The 18,317-nt window shown below is 49.8% G+C and overlaps 1 protein-coding gene across 8 annotated transcripts in view; it reads left to right on the top strand.

Annotated features, from left to right (window-relative positions):
* LDB3 (LIM domain binding 3) overlaps window positions 1–18,317 on the top strand; it is a 71,247-nt gene that overhangs the window by 13,332 nt on the left and 39,598 nt on the right. For 3 of the 8 annotated variants that reach the window (XM_049790663.1, XM_049790664.1, XM_049790667.1), the window contains exons 2-7: window positions 193–344; window positions 827–902; window positions 8,176–8,198; window positions 9,124–9,327; window positions 14,381–14,550; window positions 14,972–15,008. In XM_049790663.1, the coding sequence (XP_049646620.1) occupies window positions 193–344; window positions 827–902; window positions 8,176–8,198; window positions 9,124–9,327; window positions 14,381–14,550; window positions 14,972–15,008 (662 nt within the window). Of the gene's footprint in view, window positions 1–192; window positions 345–826; window positions 903–2,194; window positions 2,563–8,175; window positions 8,199–9,123; window positions 9,328–14,380; window positions 14,551–14,971; window positions 15,009–18,317 lie in introns of all 8 variants that reach the window. The other 5 variants (XM_049790661.1, XM_049790662.1, XM_049790666.1 and 2 more) reach the window with 2 other exon arrangements.

The following is an 18,317-nucleotide window of genomic DNA, read 5'->3' on the forward strand; positions in this document are numbered from 1 at the left end:
CCTTAAGCTGAATTCAGGGTCAAAGCACCAGAAAATGGGGCTGTTGTCAGCCAGCAGGAGAAGTGAGCCACTGGTATTGGTCACTGTGAGTGAAACACAAAGCAACAGCAGTTCTACTGGCTGCTCAAAGGCCACTCTTCAGGGGACTTGTCTACCTTCCCTATGTCCACTCTTCTGTGCTTCTCTTTCCAGATCACTCCAGGCAGCAAGGCCGCCCAGTCGCAGCTCAGCCAGGGTGACATGGTGGTGGCTATTGATGGTGTCAACACAGACACCATGACCCACTTGGAGGCCCAGAACAAGATCAAGTCTGCCAGCTACAACCTGAGTCTCACACTGCAAAAGTAGGTGGGAGCTCCCAAGAATGGGGATGCTAGGTTGAGGGCACCGGGAGCCCAAGGGCCTTTGTTCAGTAGCAGGGCTATGCACAAGACTATATGAAAGGGAAACCAGAGACCACCCAAGACTTTCTTAGATGGTCTCTGGACTAGATGAAGAGCCAGGTGCAAACTGTCCCCTGTCACATGGCTCCTTCATTTTCTAGATGAGAGGGCAGACACAGTGCTGTGTGATGTTGGGTTTGGAAACCAGAGTCTTCCATTTCCTCCTACCCAGAAGCCCTCAATGACCTGGCAGAGGTTCCTGGATATGCCATGTCCAAGGGTTTTGACACTTCTGGACCTGTCTAGTGTCTTTCTGGGATACCTCCGGCCATGGGGTGCTCATTGGGTCTGGAGCTGGCTCTCTGCCTGGTCCCAGATTTCTGTTCCTTTATCTAGTCCGAGGAACAACCGTCCTCACAGGGTTCTACTTCTGCTTTCTCTAGGTCCAAGCGTCCTGTTCCTATCTCTACAGCACCACCCTCGATACAGTCCCCTATGCCGGTGATACCCCACCAGAAGGTAGGTGCCATTTTCAGGTTGCAGGCCCCACTCAGCTATGGTTCATGGAGTCAGGCCCTTGATCTGCCTGGCCCCTGGTGTCACAACTGCTGCCATCTGTCCATCCTGTCCCTGCTGATCGCAGTCACTGGATCATTGAGACCCCCTGAAATTTGGATTGTGGAGTGTCTGTCTGGTATGGCAGCCACTCTGAGCCTCCTGTCTGGGCCAGCAAGAGATGTGGTTAGGCTGGGACCATCTCAGGAGAGACTAGCCAGACAGGGACAAGCATCCAGGAGGTTGTGACACTCATTCTCTTGAATGGCATAAAAGCCAGTCCCCAAAGGACAGACAGATAGGGGCCTCTGAGAATCCTTCCCCTAATCCTCATTGGAGAGCTGGAAGCAGCCAAAATGCAGGCGTGGGAGAAAGGGGGAAGCCTAGACACACTCCCACAACCCCTTCCCAGCCTTTTTTAAGCATTTCAGCCCTGGTGCTTCAAGGATCTGACCCAAAGCATAGGCATCCAGCCCCTGTGGGTTCTACCCTACTCCTCCTGGCATGCTGTCATGCTGAGCCTTGCTTATATGTGAGCAGTGGGTAATGTGTGGGAAGAGCATGAGGAAGATACTAGGGCTGGACTGTATATTGGGCATACAGTCACTTGTAGACCAAAGGTCAATACTCAGGCTGGAGCGATAATACAGCAGGCAGGGTACTTGTCTTGCAAAGAGCCGACTTGGGTTTGATCTCTACTACCACATATGGGCCCCTAAACACCTCCAAAAGTGATCCCTGAGCTTAGAGTCAGGAGTAAGCGTTGAGCACTGCTGAGTATGGCTCCCAAACGAAAACAACAAACCAAATGTCAACGCCCTCCTTCCTCAGTTTCCTTTCCGGCATCTCTGCCTATCCACTGTCAGCTGGGGAGAAAGGGCTCTTTCACTGACCATGTAGGGGGGCATCTCAGCGTGGAATCAGAGACTGGGCTGTCCCACCTCCTCTCAGGGGTCCCTTCCTCCCAGGAACCTCATCCCTTTCTCTGCCCTCACAGGCAGGCTGCCTCAGCTTGGCTTTCTTTGCAGTGCTTTGCCTTGTGCAGGTGGATACCAACCTTGAGCTAGGAGCCCGGGATCTCTCCTGCTTTTCCTGACCAAGTCTTTCTCTTCCAGATGCCACGTCAGGCCCCTCTGGTGCCCTTGCTGCAGGCTACAGGCTGAGGGCACTTCTTTCACACCACATATGGGCTGGGACGCTGGTGGCTTCTAATTCCTCTTTTCTCTCTCCCCTGCATGGTACCCACCTTGGGCCAGGACCCTGCTCTGGACGCGAATGGCAGCCTGATGGTGCCCAGCCCGGACCCCGAGATGGGGACTAGCCCGGGCAGCCTCGGCACCCTGGAGCTCAGGCCGACCATTAACTCCTCCTTCTCCCAGACCTCCGGCTCCTCTTCACACATGGAGGCCTCTGAACCTGGTCTTCCTCGGGGCAGTCCAGGGGCCACAACAAGCCCAGAAGGGGCCCCTGACTCAGTCAGCCCGAAAATGCCCCCGGGCTCAAGACAGCCAAAGCAGTATAACAACCCTATTGGGCTGTACTCGGCAGAGACCCTGAGAGAGATGGCTCAGATGTATCAAATGAGCCTCAAAGGGAAGGCCTCAAGTGCTGGACTCCTAGGAGGGTAGGTAACAGGTATGCAGCTCTCCCCAGGGCTGGATCACCTGGGTCCTCAGTGCTCAGTAGGGCCTGCTCAAGTGCTCTGAGCCAGGAGCTGGCCTCTAACCAGCCTCAAACCCATGAGATGGCAGGGACTAAACACAGTGATCCTCTTGACATTTACCAGGAGCTGGAAGTATCACAGCTTCACAGCCTGGGTTGATATGCTGGATTCTATACCGGGGGGAAACTGAGACTCAGAGAGGTGAATCAAGGACCAAAGGCACAGCTGCTAAGTGAATTTTCCAGGCTTGAAGGCCAGAGACTCTGATTTCCAAAACTTTCACACCTCTGCCCAGGACAAGACAAGCCACTGCCTACAGGAGTTCTAGGGCAGAGGACAATCTAGTCTCTATCCTTTAGGGAGCCCTGAGGCAGGAACAGGGAAGGCAAATTCTCCAGGGCTACATTTGGTCTGGAAAGGCTGCCTGAAGAAAGGAGCTCCTGAGCTAAATGCAGATGGGAGGGAAGAGGCTTGCAGATAGATCTGGGAAGGACAGAGCAACAGGAAAACAGGCCTCCAAGAGCACCTCCTTGCCTACCTTCCATCCCAATCCCACAACTATAGGTCTAGCTGGCAGGACTCAAGAGTTAAAAGATCTGGTAGGGCATTTGCCTTGCATGCGGCTGATCCATGTTCGATCCTCAGCATCCCATATGGTCCCCTGAGCCAGGAGCAATTTTTGAGTGCAGAGCCCAGAGTAGTGTGGCTCAGAAATAAAACAAAAAGCAAACAAACAAACAAAAAAGAGTTAAAAGAACACAAAAACTGATAGGCTGGAGAGATAGTACTGGGGCTTAGGGGCTTGTGTGGCCAGCTTCAGTTTAATCTCTAGTACTAAATAATCCCTGAGTACTGCCAGAAGTGATTCCTAAGCATAGAGTCAGGAAGAGCCTCTCAGCACTACTAGTGTAGTCCTTGAACCAAAAAACAAAAATAAATAAATAAATACAAATGGGAGAACCTAAAATGGAGGTGTCAGAGATATGGAGGAAGGTGAGAAGAGCAACTTCACCTGTTCACTGATGATCTATTGGTCTATGTGCTAAGATAGTGTAGGCCAAGTCAAAGCAGCCCATGTTTGGGACTTCTCATATACATGTCTTGGGAAGACAGGGAAGTCTGAAGGACTGGACCCGAGCTTGGTGCTGAGCTGAGTTCTGGCACACTCTCTATTGTGTGCCCTCTGTGTTTTTTTTTTGCCAGGGTCATAGAGCTAGTACCCCAATGCACTGAATTGCATTCATGCCCACATTCTTCCTTTATCTGTTGTTGAAGGTACCCCAGCTCAGTGCTGCCCTGGCCCTGTCTAGGATTCTTTGTGAGACAAGACTTGAACACGCCAAGATCTGAGCACATAGTTCAAAGTGTCCAAGCCATATACTTAGGCTTTTTCTTTCATTGGGTATTTATTTATTTATTTATTTATTTTTAGTATTTGGGTCACACCCAGCAGTGCTCAGGGGTTACTCCTGGCTCTATGCTCAGAAATTGCTCCTGGCAGGCTCAGGGGACCATATATATATGGGATGCCAGGATTCAAACCACTGACCTTCTGCATGCAACACAAATGAAATGGGTTTTTATTTTGATTGATTATATTTCATTGGGTACTTAGGCTTTTTTTGAGAAGGGTCTTCTGGTAAACACATGGCAAGTGGCAGAGTGGAAACAGCTTTCTCTTTGCTAAGGTGTGTCCTATCAGACAGGGAATTGAGCCTCGGAGAGTTCCACCTGCATCTATGGTAATATCACTGAGACCCCAGTCCCCCAGTCTAGATGAGGCCCAACTAATAGTTTATTTACATTATCTTACTGACTTCAAAGGTGAGTGCCATCTCCTCCACTATAGTTGGGGAATAGACACTCAGCAAAAGTAAATCATTGTCCTAAGGTCACACAGCTAGTGAGCTAATGAGGGGATTTACTCCTTTCTGCACTAAGACAAAGCTCTGCATTCCTGCCCCTTGAGAATCAGAGACTATTCCCTGCATTTCCATGACTTTCTTCTTTCATAAACACAGACTTCACAGAACCTGGCAGGTGCTAAAGAACTAGCTGATCCTCAGAGATCAGGACCTAGAAATCTCCGATGACAGAAGAGGCTTTGGGAAGAAGGGGTAGAGGTGCTTCAATCAAAACAGAGGCAGTGGCAGTGCAGTGGTTAAGGCATTTGCCTTTCATTCAGCCAACCTTGGTTCAAGTCCTGGCACTCCATGGTCCTGAGCACAGTCAGGGGTAATTTTTGGGGTTAGAGCAGCAAGTAACCCTTTGAACAACACCGCACTGACAAAGTGGATCCAACACACCCTTTAAAAAAAAAACATGGAGGCAGAGTCCAGGGGTGTAATTAAGGCTTTTGCCTTGTGTGTGAAGCTCTAAGTTTGAAGGAAAAAAAAGAGGATCAAAGTGAAGTCAAAGTGAAGTTTGATTTGCTATTTCTGAGCAATGCCAGTGGGTGAGGGGAGTCTGACTAGGTCCCTCTACTGGGCTATGACCATCATCTACATCTGAACTCTGTGTCTAATTCTTTTTTTGTTGTTGTTGTTGTTTTTGGGCCACACCCGGTGGTGCTCAGGAGTTACTCCTGGCTGTCTGCTCAGAAATAGCTCCTGGCAGGCACGGGGGACCATATGGGACACCGGGATTCGAACCAACCACCTTTGGTCCTGGATCAGCTGCTTGCAAGGCAAACACCGCTGTGCTATCTCTCCGGGCCCCTGTGTCTAATTCTTGAAGTCAATGTGGGCAAATGCTCATTTACCATTAATAAGAATGGAGGGTTTTACAATCAGGATTCTATTTAGTCTGCATGACCCATCTGTATGATGGGCAACACTTGTCAATTTTATGAACTAGGATACTAAAGCTGAGCTAGGTGGATAATTTGTCCAAAGGCATAACATTTAGAATGAGAAGGAGTAAGATGATTCTTCTGGGGGTAATGATGGCTAAGTGCATGGCACGCAGGAAGCCTAAATTCAATCTCTAGCACCACATAGTTCTCCAAACACTGTCAGAAGTCATCTCTGAGCATAGATCTGGGAATAATCTCTGAGTTCTACTAGATGTTCCCCTCCACTACTTTTTTTTCTTTTTTTTTCTTTTTTTGATGCTATGGGGTTATTCCTAGTTCTGCACTCAGGAATTACTCTTGGTGGTACTCAGGGATGTCAGAAATATAGAATAATTCCAGTAGGTTATATGCAAATGCAAATAGCTATTCTACTATTTCTCCAGCCCTTCACTAATTTTTTAAAAACATATTTTTAGAAATTATTTACCTAAGGGTCATATCCAGTGGTGCTGGGTAGGACAGGTGAGTAGGGACATTTCTGGTGGTGTAATTCAGGCTACACTCAGCAATGCGTAGGGAGCCATGTGATATTAGTTGTCAAATTTAGTACTACTCACATGCCCTACAACTTGAATCGAATCTCTGGCCACAGTGAAGACATTAACCTTTTCCTATCTGGGTCTAGAAGGACAATCTTTCCCCAACTCTTTCTCGCTGGGAAATTGGTAAATTTTGGGACAAGTGGGCAGGAGCAGGTAGGTGGAGGCACAGCTGGATGGGACACTCTGTACTGTCTTTTCCTTATTTTCTTTGGGGCTGGACCTATATTGCAGCATTCCTCAGTCCAGGAGTTTCAAGGGCCTTTGGGAAGGTCCTATATCTTGGGCTACCCCCACCCTGAAGTTGGCTCCTCTCTACTATAGGCAGCTTAGTTGTTAGGTTATCTAACAGAAGCTAAGCCAGAACAAATAGATAAATAATTGCCAAAGAATAAATGCCAAAGAAGGAGCTGGTCTCCCTGGAAGGAAAGATCAGAGGCTGAGAGGCTGACCCTAGAGGTGAACACTGCCCTTCACATAGAACACTAGACATTTCAGCCAGAGCCGACCCTGCAGTGTCAGCACCCACCAAAAATGGAGAAGGAATGGAAGATCTGTACAGACTCCTAAAATAGCTTGGCTTGCAGCTATTTTGAGGCCCTAAGTACAGAAGGAATGTTATCAGCTCACAGGCAGTGTTGGACTTGGGACTGAGCATGGACCCTGGAATCAGCCTAGGGCTGGGGAAGAGCAGTGGTATCTTGGTTTTGGTCTGGTGCCCCAGGGTCAAAGACAGAGCTAGTCAGAACTTAGGAAGGGGGCAGAGTTGAGAAGCAGAGTCACCTTGGGGTTCTGATCAGGCCATTGTGGCTGTGAGGAGGCTGCCACAGTATTTCTAGAAGACTATTGCAGGCACAGGATCTGAAGCAATAGTATTGCCTTATATATGGCAGACTTGGGTTTAACCCTCAGAATTCCATATGATTCCCTGAGCCCCACCAGGAGTGATCCCTGAGCACCACTGAATGTGACTCTAAACCCAAACCAAATATCTATCTATCTATCTATCTATCTATCTATCTATCCATCCATCTATCCATCCATCCATCCTTCTAACCACCCACCCACCCATCCATCCATCCACCCATCTATCTATCTATCCATTCATCTACCTACCTCCTATCCATCCATCCTTCTAACCACACACCCACCCACCCACTCATCCATCCATCCATCATCTATCTATCTATCTATCTATCTATCTATCTATCTATCTACCTACCTACCTATCCATCCATCTACCTTCTATCTATCTATCTATCTATCTATCTATCTACCTACCTATCCATCCATCTACCTACCTTCTATCTACCTACCTACCTACCTATCTATCTATCTATCTATCTATCTATCTATCTATCTTTCTCTCTAGGGCATCACTTCCCCCAGGAACTATCCTTTGATCCTCTCAGACCTGAGTTATCAGAGGCCTATGGGAGTGAGAAATCTGGGGGCTGAGTGTTCCTCTACCATGAACTTCAAATCCACACTTCACCTGTGCCTCCCCCTACTCTTGCATCATTCACCTTGCTGCGCAGTCACTGGACCTTAAAGAGCAATCACTGAGATCCGCCGAACCCCCCCTACTGCTTGTGTCCCCGGAGGAGAAGCCTGGGTCTCCTGCTCCCCAGGGGGGAGAGAGCAATCTTGAGGGATGCCTATGGGGATGGGGATCACAACTGCACAGACACCCCACTCAGCAATTCCTATTCAGAGAACATCTGTGATTAAAGTAGGGCAAGTCTTGTCTAATGCCAGCACCCGAGAGCCTGACCTACAGCTACTGTTGCTTCTCAGGTCTCTAGTGCAGTTTCCTCTCCTGGGGTTTACAGTCAGGCTAATACATATACTGTATATGGGGGGATTCATGTATATGTTATGTGTGCGCCGTTAAAGATGAACAAGAAAACCTTTCTCCTAGTTTTGGGTTCCAGGATCCCCCAAAAGGGAGTCTCTGCAGTGGGCCTGTTACTCTGAAACTGAGGTTCCCCACTCTGCTCTTCCCCTGCCTTGCTTTTGGACTCTCCTAGCCCAGTGCGTGTCCCGGCTGGCTCTGCCACGCAATGGCTAATCTGAGGCTGGTCCTGAGCACTTTTCATCTTCTCTATTCCCCCCCCCCCAACCCCCCTCCAAAGAATCCTGACTCTGATAGCCTTGTCTCTGCTCTTTTTCTTCTCCCAGGTGGTAGCCAACTCTCCAGCCAAGTTAGTATCCAAGGAAAGCATGTGTGTGCGCTTGCGTGCAAAGCCCAGCATGCATCGGCGCGGCTGTCTGGGCAGCGTGCGTCTGCGCCCGCATGTTTTCCTGTGTGCATGGGAGAAAAGGCTTGCATTGATGTCCCGGAGTGTGCTTGCATGGGTGTGAAGCTGCAAGAAAGGAGTGAAGATGTGGGGAGGGGCGCCGGGGCTGTGCTGAATAAGCCCCAGCAGCAGGTCTTGCTCTTTTAGAAGCCTATGGGGTTCTGGAGGGTGGGCCCAGTGGAGTATGAAACTGCAAAGCTCTGTGTGCCTGGAGGTGGTCTCTTGGCTGCGCTTGATCTTGTCTTGGTCTTGGATGGGGAGCTGGTGATGTTGGGAGGGAAAAGCACAAGATGGACAGAGCCTAGCGGCCACACAAACAAATCGGATTTGGGGGAGACTGAGCAGCCCCAACCCTGCTCTGAAGAAGTACATGCACCAAATGGCTGGAGAAACAGAAGAGCACCTTCATGAGGAAACCATTCAGAATCTTCATGGGAATCCCAAGGGACTGCTCTTCGCCTATATTCTGCTTGGGCTGCAGATGCCGCTCATGTGTGGCCTAGCGTCTGTCCCCTGACACCCACTCCTGAGTCCATATTTTGTCTCGGCTGAGAGAGCTGTTGATGCTTGGCTGAGTCCCAGAGGGCCTGCAGAAAGCAAAGCCTGCTGCAAAGAAAAGGCTTTGGGGAGAGGTGCGGGGCCCAACTGCAGTCCAGGGAGAAAAGTGGCAGAATGTGTGTAGCTTCTCTGGGGCCAGGTCCTAAGAGATCTCTCTCTTTCGACACATCCACACTGCCTGCTCTGGTCTTGACACTCCATGTAATACCACCTGTTGCCCTTTTCTCCTTCCACCCCTTTCCTGCACCCCACCCCATGTCCCTTCCCCCAGTGCGGACTACCAAGAACGCTTCAACCCCAACGCCCTGAAGGATTCGGCCCTGTCCACCCACAAGCCCATCGAGGTGAAGGGGCTGGGCGGCAAGGCCACCATCATCCACGCGCAGTACAACACGCCCATCAGCATGTACTCGCAGGACGCCATCATGGACGCCATTGCTGGCCAGGCCCAGGCTCAGGGCAGTGACTTCAGTGGGTAAGCCAGAGGCCAAGGGCATCAGAGATGACAGGCCACTTTCTTTCCTTGCCCTGGCTGCTGGGGGGCTCAGCTGTGGCCAGGGCCATCCAGAGCAAGCACTTCTCACTAGTCAGCCTTGGAATACTTTTTGAAGGGTGGTGGAGAAATGCGGTTCTTCCAAGTGCTTTTCTCAGCCGCTGAATTTTTCCCATCTTCATGGAAAGGCAGCTGGCTTTAGAAAGAGACTTTGGGAGGACTTCTGACAACCAGGACTTCTCCTGATTACCTAGCTCACAAGAAAGCTAAACTAGGTATTTTATGGAGGTGAAGGAGTTGCTACATTTGTCCAAAAACAATTCAAATGATACTGGGTCTCTTTTGGGGTCCATTGGGGAATGGTCTCTGGACCAGCCATTTACTGTGTGTTGGGCAACTAGCCCTTCTTCAAGCCTAAGGAGCACCCTGGACTTGGGCATCTCGCCTATTTGCCCCAAGGGAGCCCAAAGGTGGGCAAACTTAGGCCATCCTTGATTCCTGGAATATACCTGCTTCAGAAGTGGAGGAATGTCAGGGCTGCCAAAAGACAGTTGCTGAAAATTGTGGATGAAACTGGTCATGAGCCAGAATTAATGGGGGTCCCTCTCTTCTCAATGTCTTTTTGTGTCCTTTTCATCTCTTTTTCTGTCTCCATTCCTTCCTTCCTTCCTTCCTTCCTTCCTTCCTTCCTTCCTTCCTTCCTTCCTTCCTTCCTTCCTCCCTCCTTCCTTTCTTCCTTCCTTCCTTCCTTCCTTCCTTCCTTCCTTCCTTCCTTCCTTCCTTCCTTCCTTCCTTCCTTCCTTCCTTCTTTTTTCCTTCCTCTCCCTTCCTTCTTTCTTTCATACTCTTTGTCTTCATTTTCTCTTTTTCTGTCTTCATATCTCTTCTTCATATCTCTATGTGTTTTCTACTTGAGAATATTTCTAGTGTTTCAGAAAACAGCATTAGTGATTTCAGAATGAATTTGGGAATTTTCTGGGAGCTTCTTCTCCCTGACAGGAACTCTCCAACCAAGAAATCTTAAAAATGATGATTACACTTATTATCTAAACTTTATTTTTCTTTTAAAGGATGTAGTAGGAACATTTAAAGGGGCTTTAAAAATCTTTAAAAAACAAAACAAACAAAACAACTCTTACTTGGGGCCGGAGAGATAGCACAGTGTTGGGCGTTTGTCTTGCTTGTAGCCAACCCAGGACGAATAGTGGTTTGAATCCTGGCATCCCATATGGTCCCCCATGCCTGCCAGGAGTGATTTCTGAGTGCAGAGCCAGGAGTAACCGCAGCCACGTGCGACCCAATCCCCCCCCCCTTCAAAAAAAAACTCTTACTAGTGTGTTGCCTTTCCAGACCTCACTTGGGTATCAGTGGGTATCACTTAAGCACGGATTGTAAGGAACTGATTAAATCTCCCAAGAATGCAGCACGTCTTTGGGGCCACCAGGTGGCAGAGGTTGCTTTCAGACTGGTCAGACTCCAGGCTGTAGCTCCATAGCACTCTTGGCAGTGGTGATTGCTTTCATTCCATTGCTCAACAAACAAACAAAAAACAAACAGCATCCTTAGTTCATGAGTCCTCAGAAAAATTTGACTGCCTAAACTGAAGCTCTCACAGGGATTTCCTGTCCACATTTGTTGGACATGTGTGTCCTTGGTAGAAACGAGAACCCAGTGGAAAAGAATGAAAGGACTGCCCTGTGCTAATCTTAGCCCCTGGATCGAGATGTTCTTATATGGCTTTACCGCCAGGGCCTCTGTGATACTTTTTTTTGGTTTTTGGGTCACACCAGGTGGTTCTCAAGGGTTACTCCTGGCTGTCTGCTCAGAAATAGTTCCTGGCAGGCACGGGGGGACCATATGGGACACCGGGATTCCAACCAACCACCTTAGGTCCTGGATCGGCTGCTTGCAAGGCAAACACTGCTGTGCTATCTCTCCGGGCCTCTGTGTTATTTTTTTTTTTAACATGATGCACATGGATCTAATTGAGGCTTCTCACAGAGGACCTTTCCCGTCTCTGCCTCGCCTTTGCCCTTCCCATTTCCTTGCAGCCTAAGAAACAAATCCTTTTCCCTTCTAACTCAGCCCTACTAGGCTGATGGGGCCAGGATGCTAAGGGGTAAAAACACTCCCTCTCTGCCTAAAGGTGCTTCGTTTCTGCTGTTAATTTCCATCATTCCTTCCTCACTGACAGTTTTCTTTTTCTTTCTCTCTTCTTCCTTCCTCCGTCCCACTCCCTTAACTCACTTCTGACTCTAACCCTGCTTCCCTGTGTATGCGCGCCACCCCTCTGCCACCCCCTGATGGACATGCACCCTCTGCTGGGCTTTCCTCTGCTTGGCAGGGCGTCGCCACTGGCGTAAGTAGATCCACGATATCTGTTGCGGCGTGCGTCTGTCTGGTTGTGGGATGGTATGTGGGTATAATAGGTTGTGTCTGAGGACAGCAGTCACTGGCTCCAACCACATTCTTCCTCACAGCCACCTCTCAGCCAGATGACCAGCTCTCCTGACAATACAGGCAAGAATTTATCTTGGGGATGAACTCAGATAACCCATGAACCCAGATTTGGATCACTCATGCTGCCCTTCCTTCCTGGCCAGGAGGCAAATGTGTCCTGTGTCATCCTGGCCATACTGCTCAAGGGCTTCCCCTGCCTTTCTTGCCTACATGTTCACAGCATAGAATCTATTCAGGGAGAAGGTGGCCAGGGCCCTGTTGGAAGCCATATTTCAGAGTCCTCAGGGGAGACATACCTGGTGAAGGCTCACCCATTGAGGGAAAAATATGAGTCCAATATGGGAGCAGCATTTGATTAATGGTTGCCATGAAGGAGCACCAACCTGAGAGTAGCTCCAGAGACTGGCCTCAAGTGCCTCAGTTTTTATTTTTTTTGTTTTGTTTTGGTTTGGTTTGGTTTTTGAGTCACACCCGGCAGTGCTCAGGGGTTACTCCTGGCTGTCTGCTCAGAAATAGCTCCTGGCAGGCACGGGGGACCATATGGGACACCGGGATTCGAGCCAACCACCTTTGGTCCTGGATCGGCTGTTTGTAAGGCAAACGCCACTGTGCTATCTCTCCGGGTCCCCAGGTGCCTTCATTTTTCCCATCTTTTCTCGGGCCCATCTTCACTGCCTGATCCCTAGAGTCTCCAGCAGGCAGCAGCTCCTTCACCTGAATTTCAGTCTCTGTTGGGGTGACAGTAGAACCCCTTGTCTTTGTACAGTCTGGTGGGGAGTGAAGTCAACTCTGGGAATCCTAAGAACTCGTATCTGACAGTTGTTGCTGTCGTGAGCCCTTCCTAATAGAAGGACAGGGGAGCTCCTTCAGGTCACCTTTTGGGGAAATGGCAGCAGAGCCCTTAGAGAGAGGCCCAAGACCAGGCCTGGCTTTGGATTCACATCTGTCCTCCCCAAAAACACAGTCAACACTCCTTCCCTTTCATTCTGGAGGACAGCAGGTTCAGACTGTGCCTTCCTAGGACCCAGTTCACTCAAAGGCTTCAGCATTCCCAGCTTTGGAAGACTCAGGACTCCTCCTCCTAGTTCCCCATGAGAGTCTTTTCCACAACCACTTCACTCTGTTGCCTGGATGTTTCCAATTCTTCCCCCACTTGGACCACCAGGGGATCTGCTCTTGTTCTCCATCTCATCTCAGTGGCTGCTTATAGCGCTCTATAATAGGTGGAGTCTTCAGGGAGAAAAGGACAGTTGTTTCCTACCCTCTTCACTCCCCCTCTGCTCACAACCCATTCTGGCCAAGACCCTGGGAGCAATCCTGAGAGAGCAATTCTAGCTTCTGACATGAAGGGGAGCACTGACAGGGCAAGAAAAGAAAACCAGAGCATCAGACAGGGTGCTGGATATGGCACCTGCCTGGGCTAAGCCATGGCAGCAATCAGGAAGTCCTGGGCATGTGCAAGGCCAATGCAGAGTGGCCTTCCTGAGCACTATTGCTACTGAGGTTGTGGTGGAAAGGACACAGACTGGGTCCCTGCAGGCTAGTTCTAGCTGAGCACAATGCTCTTGCTGCCTACTGTTACCTGTAGCTGGCCTTTCTGGAAGGGCCTCCATTTCAGTATATGTTAAGGGAGAGGTCTAGAGACATAGGACGTTACTGCTGCAAGTAACTCCCGAGTCTTCCTCATTCATGCCAGGATGAAGAGCTTTTGATTTATCATCCATTTTTTTTTAAGTTTTTGAGCCACATCCATGGTGCTCAGCCTTGAGCATTCAGGGAATCACTCTTGGTGAGCTTGGGGGACCATATGGGATACTGGGGGTATGTACAAGAAAATGCCTTACTTGCTGGATCTCAACCTGCCTTTTGATATTCCAAGTCAGATATACCTGAGTTGGGACATACTGGACCCAAAAGTGTGAACTGGAATTGCTTTATTCAGTGAGGTTTTGACCATCTAAACTATTAGGAGTCAAGGGGGGGTACTTTCCAAGATCCCTTTAAAGGCTGCTCTGCCCTGAGACAGAGCAGTAGTGCTAAAGAGTTCCCTGAAGTTCTGCTCCCAAAAGTCGTAGGATACGAAAGCCTGCAGACACAAAGCCATGGAGGAGGGGGGGGGGGGTTTCATGCTGGGGGCTGACTGATTTTCGCCCAACTCCTCATTGAGCCTGCCTATTTGGAGCTGAGCCTGCACAGGCTTTCTGTTTAGATGCATAAGTGAGAGATAGCCAGTGCACAAAGTGGCCTGTCCTCACTCTGCCTGGTCAGGGAGGTTGAAATGACTTCAATTCTGCTGCTTCTGCTGCCTCTTTCCCTAGCCCCAGGGAATCCGGAGTCTTTGGACCTTGCATTTGGAGGTAGTAGGGTAGAGAGAGTGGCTAGCAGGAGTAGCCCCAACTGTCCTGGAGAAGGATCACTGTCTCATGGTCCACCCTGAGCACTGAGGACCCAGTCCAAGCCCTTGTAGGGTGGCAGGGCCTGGTGGGTTCAGAAAAGGAAGCCACCAAGAAGTGTGGAGGTTGGGAGGGGGCGGGATTCAGCTTGGCCCTTGCTCACCACCTCTCTCCGTGTCCAGGAGCCTTCCTGTGAAAGATATGGCTGTAGACAGCGCCTCCCCTGTGTATCAGGCTGTGATTAAGAACCAGAGCAAGCCAGAAGATGAAGCTGATGAATGGGCCCGTCGCTCCTCCAACCTGCAGTCTCGCTCCTTTCGCATCCTGGCCCAGATGACGGGCACAGAGTTTAGTAAGTGCAGGCTGGGCAGTGGGACAGAGAGGACAGCTATTGATGGGGTGCCACTCCTCCTGGGCCCATAAGTATCTAGAGCCAAGTAGTACCAAAGCCCGATGGGTTTGAGGGAGCCTGCTAAGCCCTTTTGTGTCCCTGATCTCCCCAAAGGCGGGTCATTCCTCTTTTCACTGCTCATTTCCCTTTTTGAAGTGGGCTGATATAGTGCTTTCAGACCAACAGGTCATGCTGAAAACTCCTTTCCCATTTCCGCCTATGTATGACCTGTTTCTCCCGGGCCCCTGGCAGGCTGACAGCCTTCTCCTTCCACATTTCATGGTCTTTTTTCAGTCCCCTGTGGCACCCAATGTCTAGAGTAAGAGTTCATCTTCTGTTATGCTCCCATGATGCCTCCTGACCAGTCACTTTCTGCCCACAGTGCAAGACCCTGATGAGGAAGCATTGCGAAGGTCAAGGTAAGTGCTCTGTGACCCCTTCACATCCCACTCCTCCCCAAGTACCCCTAGATCAAATGACTCTTGGAAGGATCCCTCTCACTTCCTGTTCTGGAATATTCCTAGCACCTAATGGATTCCAGCTGATTCTGACTTGGGCCTTGAGTCCCAGCCATGAAGGGGAGGGTGCCTGGAGCCGTGTCTCTATCCCCAGGCCCAGGCAGCAGGAGAACTCTGGGCTCTCCTGGCTGTGTTCCTGGGCAGGGGGCAGCGCTGCTTTGGCCTTTACTGGGCTGTTGAGAAGGAGGGCATCTCTCCCTGTGAGGGTACTGGGCCAGTTGCCCTGCCTACCCAAAAATCTCAGGGTATGTCTTATGGGAACATGCAAGCAAAATGCGGGATAATAAGTGTGCAGAGGGTTGTGTTGAGTGTGCACGCTGGAGACCCAGCCCCAATGTCCAGATCCAGGCAGAGATATATGTTCCAGCAGTATCATGGAACTCCCCAGCTGCTAAAGAAGGATGTGTCTCTATAGGGCCTGGTGTCTCTGGGTGCCATTTCTAGCCCACTTCCCACTGTGGGTTCCTGGACTTGAGGAGAGTGTCCTGGCCTACTGCTTGCTGGGATTTGCTGGGCCTTTGGTGGTGAGGCACAGCCTTGTGTGACAGTTTATGCTTCTGGAGAGCAAAAATCCCCTGAGCAGTGCCTCCTGGAAGGGGCCTGGGGAAGCTTGTATTTGCTCTCCAGTTCCTGGTGGTCACAAGACAGTGGAGAGGGAAGCCTGGAGTCAGCTCCAGTGAATGGGGACTGTGTTTTAGAACCGGAGTCTTTATTGATCCAAGTGTCTGTCACTCTTTAGATACGTGTGTTATGTTTCTAGAAAGCCTATATTAGCTGATGATTTGATGAGGCTCAAAAGTCAGAATCTAGCTCTCAGAAGTGTGACTAGACTTAGCAGTGACTCGGATCTTGTGCCACCTCCACCCCTACTGTTGTGCTACCTAACCATCCCCCCCAGCAGTTTCCCACCAGATTTATCCTATCCACATAGATGCTGAGACATTGCCAAAGGTCTGCTAGTGGCTTTTCATCTTACGCCCCAAGCAGACAGCTGCAAGGCTCCAGGTTCCTTCTGTCAAGCAAGCAGCAGGCATGACTGAAAGCCCTGCCAGGTCACACAGCCTGGCACCTCCCCTCCAGCCCCCTTGTTAAAGAAGTTGCTGTTGTTTTGTTTGCCTGCTGAATCTCGTCCATCGGTCACAGAGAGGACACAGTGTCTTCTCTTGTTCTCTCTCTTGCCCGTGCTGTTTCTGCAGTTGTGAGGTAGGAGTTCATAAGATGCCACATGAAGGACCTTCTCCGGGCTGTGACTGGCCTCCTTTTTCCACCTTCCAGAAGCATCTTGTGGGGCTTGTCCTACCTGATTCTATTGATACCTGGGGAGTGTTAATCCTCATGTGCTTCATTGGGCCCCCACAAAAGATGAGGGATCCTGGGATCTCAAAACCCCCATGTAATGTCTCAGAGACCCTCCTCTTGCTTATACTCTCACCAGGTTTGTAGAAGGGAAATCTAAATTGAAGGCCCAGAAAGAGGCACTAGCTTGAAAAAGCAATCTGTTCCCATGATTCTCCACCACCATCAGCCCTTCTTCCCTCTGGTGTCTCTGACTATGCAGTAGAGGTTCTGAGGTATCAAGCACATCTTCTGCTTATCACTGGGGTTCTGGGAGTGCAAAGTCACTTTCCTTCACTTTGATTCCTGCAAGGTTTTCCTCAAAGCCTCTTCTACAGCATCTGTCTTCCTCATGGCACCAGGAGGTGGCAGGGCACTGGGTGGTGGTGGCAGAATTTCCAATTCAGTCAGGCCCATGTAGCATGAGGCACCCAGGGGCTGGGTGTATAATATGCAGGGTTTAGTTCTGGCTTCTTTCTATTTGTGGTCTACACTTGGGGCTTCTCCTAGCTCTGGTTTTAGTGGTTGCTCTCAGCAGTGCTGGGGAAACTATACAACTGAGTTCTCTCGGGAACATCAATTATGTAATCAATTATTACTCTGGTCTTAACCCATGTACAGCTGCCACCCCAGACTCACCTGAGTGGCTGCTGAGCATAAGGCAGCACTCCTGTACCCTCCCTGCTCCTGGGAACTTGCTCTTAGGGACCCACTGAGCCACATGTCCACTCATCAAAGCTGCCCTATCCCCTATTCCCTTGTTAGAGAGTCCCCCACCTCTTTCTCCATTTCCTCTCTAATTGGTGTTCCTGACAGTAAGTCTGGGTGTCCCTCTACATCCTCCAAGCTGCTTCATTACACCTTGCTTCAAAGTATCTTCCACCTACAGAACCTGCTGTCCCAGACCAACATGTACAGGGGTTTGGGGTGCTTGTACCAGTCACAGTCTGGGACACTGTATTATGGTACAGTATATGGGAAGGCTAGCAGGAGTGCCATGATGCAGTGGCATCAGGCCAGGACATGAACGGCCTTGAAGGTAGGCTGAGTCTGCATGTAGCATGTCAGAGAACCCTATGACCTCTCCCTTGCTGTCATAGGTCCTTCCTTCTGTAGAGTTCCTAAGCAGTTCCACCTGCTCTGCTCTCAGGCCTTGCTCTCTGTTTTGTACCAGGGAAATGACTTTAGAGTTTATTGTCCAGCCCAAGGCAGAAACTAGTCTTTGGGAACCCTGTCCTTACAGCAGGGGCAGGACAGGCCTCTAAATGGCCCAGGCATCAGCTGTGGACTTGACTAGGGGAGTCCAAGAAAGACCCCAGTACCTTAGCAGCCTTGATATTAGTCTTTGCTGTATTGACCAAACCCTGCTTAGCAGATGCAGGAAATACAACTTTCCCACTTCCACCAAAGATGAGTACCTCCATACCAAAGCAGAGTCCCTCTTCTAAGGAGGCCTTCACTTCTTCCGTCTGTCTTTGGGAAGGCATACTGGGATGCTGTTGGCCCTGGGCAGGCCTATACTGGGGAGTCCTGACAAGGTCCCAATAAGAGGAAACAAGGCTCCATCCTAGGATGATATCTAATGTATAAGACATCTGAATGTACTTGTATCATTCTGTGTGACCCAGATTCTATGTCCCTGGCCAATTGCATGTTTTTTTGTTTTGTTTTTGGGGTCATACCTTGTGGTGCTTGAGGACTACTCCTAGTATGGTTTGGGATGCCAGGGATCAAACTTGGATCTTCCTCTTCTTTTTTTGTTTTAATTTTTGGGCCATACTCAGTGACACTCAGGGTTTTCTCCTGACTATGCACTCAAAAATCGCTCCTGGTTTGGGGGATCATATAGGATGCTGGGGGATTAAACCATGGTTG

The sequence above is a fragment of the Suncus etruscus genome, chromosome 17 (assembly GCF_024139225.1).
Source record: "Suncus etruscus isolate mSunEtr1 chromosome 17, mSunEtr1.pri.cur, whole genome shotgun sequence".
In the NCBI taxonomy this organism is placed as follows: domain Eukaryota; kingdom Metazoa; phylum Chordata; class Mammalia; order Eulipotyphla; family Soricidae; genus Suncus; species Suncus etruscus.